The following is a 2,566-nucleotide window of genomic DNA, read 5'->3' on the forward strand; positions in this document are numbered from 1 at the left end:
TGTGTGTGTGTGTGTGTGTACATATTATGATTGACCGTTGACTGAACACTATTCAATTTTTTTTCTCCGTGTTTTTCTCCTTGTCTCCGTATTCTTTCTGTTGAAGAGCGTAGCTCGAAACGTCAAAGACTTTCCGTATTCCCGAGCGTCATACTAATATATACTTTTGTTATTTACACCACCTGTCCTCGTCTGTTGTTATTATTTGTATATTCTCCCTGTGTATATCTATATTTACGACAGCTATACGCATCGGACAATAAAACTTCCAATGAAAAAAACTAGTTTTCTCAGAAAAATATGCATAGAAAACTTGCCTAGCCCATTCACTGACCTAAATGTAGAAACTTTTATCATTGATCCGTTGCTAACCAGTATTTATTAAAGCGTGACTTATCTTACACATATATTCAGAAAAGGAAAAAAATAAAACGCCGAAGTAGTCGGGTGCTAAGAAACGACTGTTGTATCATACAAATTCAGTGAAATTCTCATTCAGTGGATTGTCTAATTTATTATCAAGTTATGTCTGCACATTTTATCAGTTTATTAGCAGTTATACATTGGTTTAATCCAGGTGTAAGTTTAACAAATGTGGATCTTTTACTTATTAAGTATTAACTTATATTTACTACTGTCTATTGGATAATCGTTTGAGTTATTCCCACCATCTTGATATTTATAAGGAATACAATTTGACTGCTATTTCTGTGCTGAACAACGACAAAAACAGCACTAATTTATCGTCTATTTCCGTTCCTTAACTGCTGTGAAATTTTAAAGTCAACTTTCAGAACAATCCACTGTTTGTTGTTCCCATAATACATTCCCGCATCTTTATAAATATTCCGCTCAACAATGGATTACACAGATGCACAACGTGTTGACGGTATATTTTTTAAAGAGAGAAACCCCGATTCACAACCTGAAGATGTTGAAATGGTGTCTGTTGAGGAAAGTGGCGAATCTGTAAATACCAAATATGACATGGTTCGTAATAAAAAGAATCTGGCTTTAATAATAAATAACGTAAAATTTGACAAATCGACGGGAATGCCTGAACGACAAGGATCCGATAAAGATGCATCAGCAATTAAACATACATTGGAGTCATTGCATTTTCAGGTGATTAACCGCACGAATTTATCAGTGAAAAGCATGGAACAAATCTTTTGGGATATATCCACGAGGGACTATGCTAATTATAACTGCTTCGTGTGTGTTATATTAACTCACGGTGAAGACAATAACTGGATATATGGTACTGATGATAAAGTAAAACTTGACGATTTAGTGGAGATGCTTCTTCCTAATAGATGCCCAGGTTTAATAGGTAAGCCAAAACTATTCTTCGTACAAGCCTGTCGGGGAACGAAATTTGACAGCGGTGCAGTTATGCACGATGCTGGTGATATGAGAAAAAAATATGAAAATATTACATCTTACAAAGTACCACTTTGGGCAGACGTGCTTCTGGCTTATTCTACTGTCCCTGGGTTTTACTCCTGGAGAAATTCTACAAATGGATCGTGGTTTATTCAATCGTTGGCTCACATTTTCGGAAAACACGGAGACCGACTTGAACTGCAACAATTAATGCTTTCGGTAAATCGTAGGGTTGCCTATGAATATGAGTCTAAGACTAGCCATTCAGAGATTAATGAAATGAAACAAGTTCCTTGCATAGCAAGCATGCTAACGAAAGAATTATACTTTTACAAGTGAAATCTTCCTTTTTCATATGTTCTCTCCTCTTTCCTCCTCACCTTATCCAAACACACACACACACACACACACACACACACACCACAACATACACACATTCTGTTATGAGAACTTACTGTTTCATTGTAATATCTTTTATGTCCTCTTAACGTTCTTAGTTCAAATTTCGCCGAGGTCGACTTTGCCTTTCATCCTTTCGAGGTCGATACAATAAGTACCAGTTGCGTACTGAGTCGATCTAATCGACTGGCCTACTCCCCCAAAAATTTCGAGCCTTGTGCCTAGTGTGAAAAAAAAAATTCTTATGTACTAAGGCGAAGAGCTGGCAGAATCGTCAGCACGCCAACGAAATATTTAGCGGTATTTTGTCTATCTTTATTTCTTTTAGAACTACATCGCTTTATATGATCTTTCATTTCTTAATACGATTGGCTGTTATTTCAAAGTTGTTTGATTGCTACATGGACATTTGTTCAGTCCCCGCACCCACTCACCACTACTGTACTTACGTTTTTAACAATTTCACTTTATATATGTATATGTATATTTATAAAATTTAGATTTAAGGTGAATATGGTACTTAAGTTTAGGCACCAGAATTAAGTATGGTATTATCAATACAATTCCAAAATAAGGTGATTAAAATCGAAATAAGCAACAAGGATATCCAAAGTTAATGCTGTACGATCGTTTCATGCGACTCCATTTATTTAAGCAATGTGAACATCAAATGTTAAATGCAGAGCAATCCTCAGCTGTACAAAGATATAGAAATTTACTGAAATTTCATTTCAACAGAAGGACATATTTTTGTAACTACATTAAATTCTCCAAGTGGAAA

At 35.4% G+C, this 2,566-nt stretch overlaps 1 protein-coding gene across 1 annotated transcript; it reads left to right on the forward strand.

The window, feature by feature from the left end:
- Nucleotides 1–375: 375 nt before the first annotated feature.
- Nucleotides 376–2,560, forward strand: LOC106871712 (caspase-3-like). Its single transcript, XM_052967855.1, has one exon. The coding sequence runs from the start codon at nucleotides 859–861 to the stop codon at nucleotides 1,723–1,725; it is 867 nt and encodes a 288-aa protein (XP_052823815.1). The 5' UTR covers nucleotides 376–858; the 3' UTR covers nucleotides 1,726–2,560.
- The last annotated feature ends 6 nt before the right edge of the window (nucleotides 2,561–2,566 follow it).

This window comes from Octopus bimaculoides, chromosome 5 (genome assembly GCF_001194135.2).
Source record: "Octopus bimaculoides isolate UCB-OBI-ISO-001 chromosome 5, ASM119413v2, whole genome shotgun sequence".
NCBI lineage: Eukaryota > Metazoa > Mollusca > Cephalopoda > Octopoda > Octopodidae > Octopus > Octopus bimaculoides.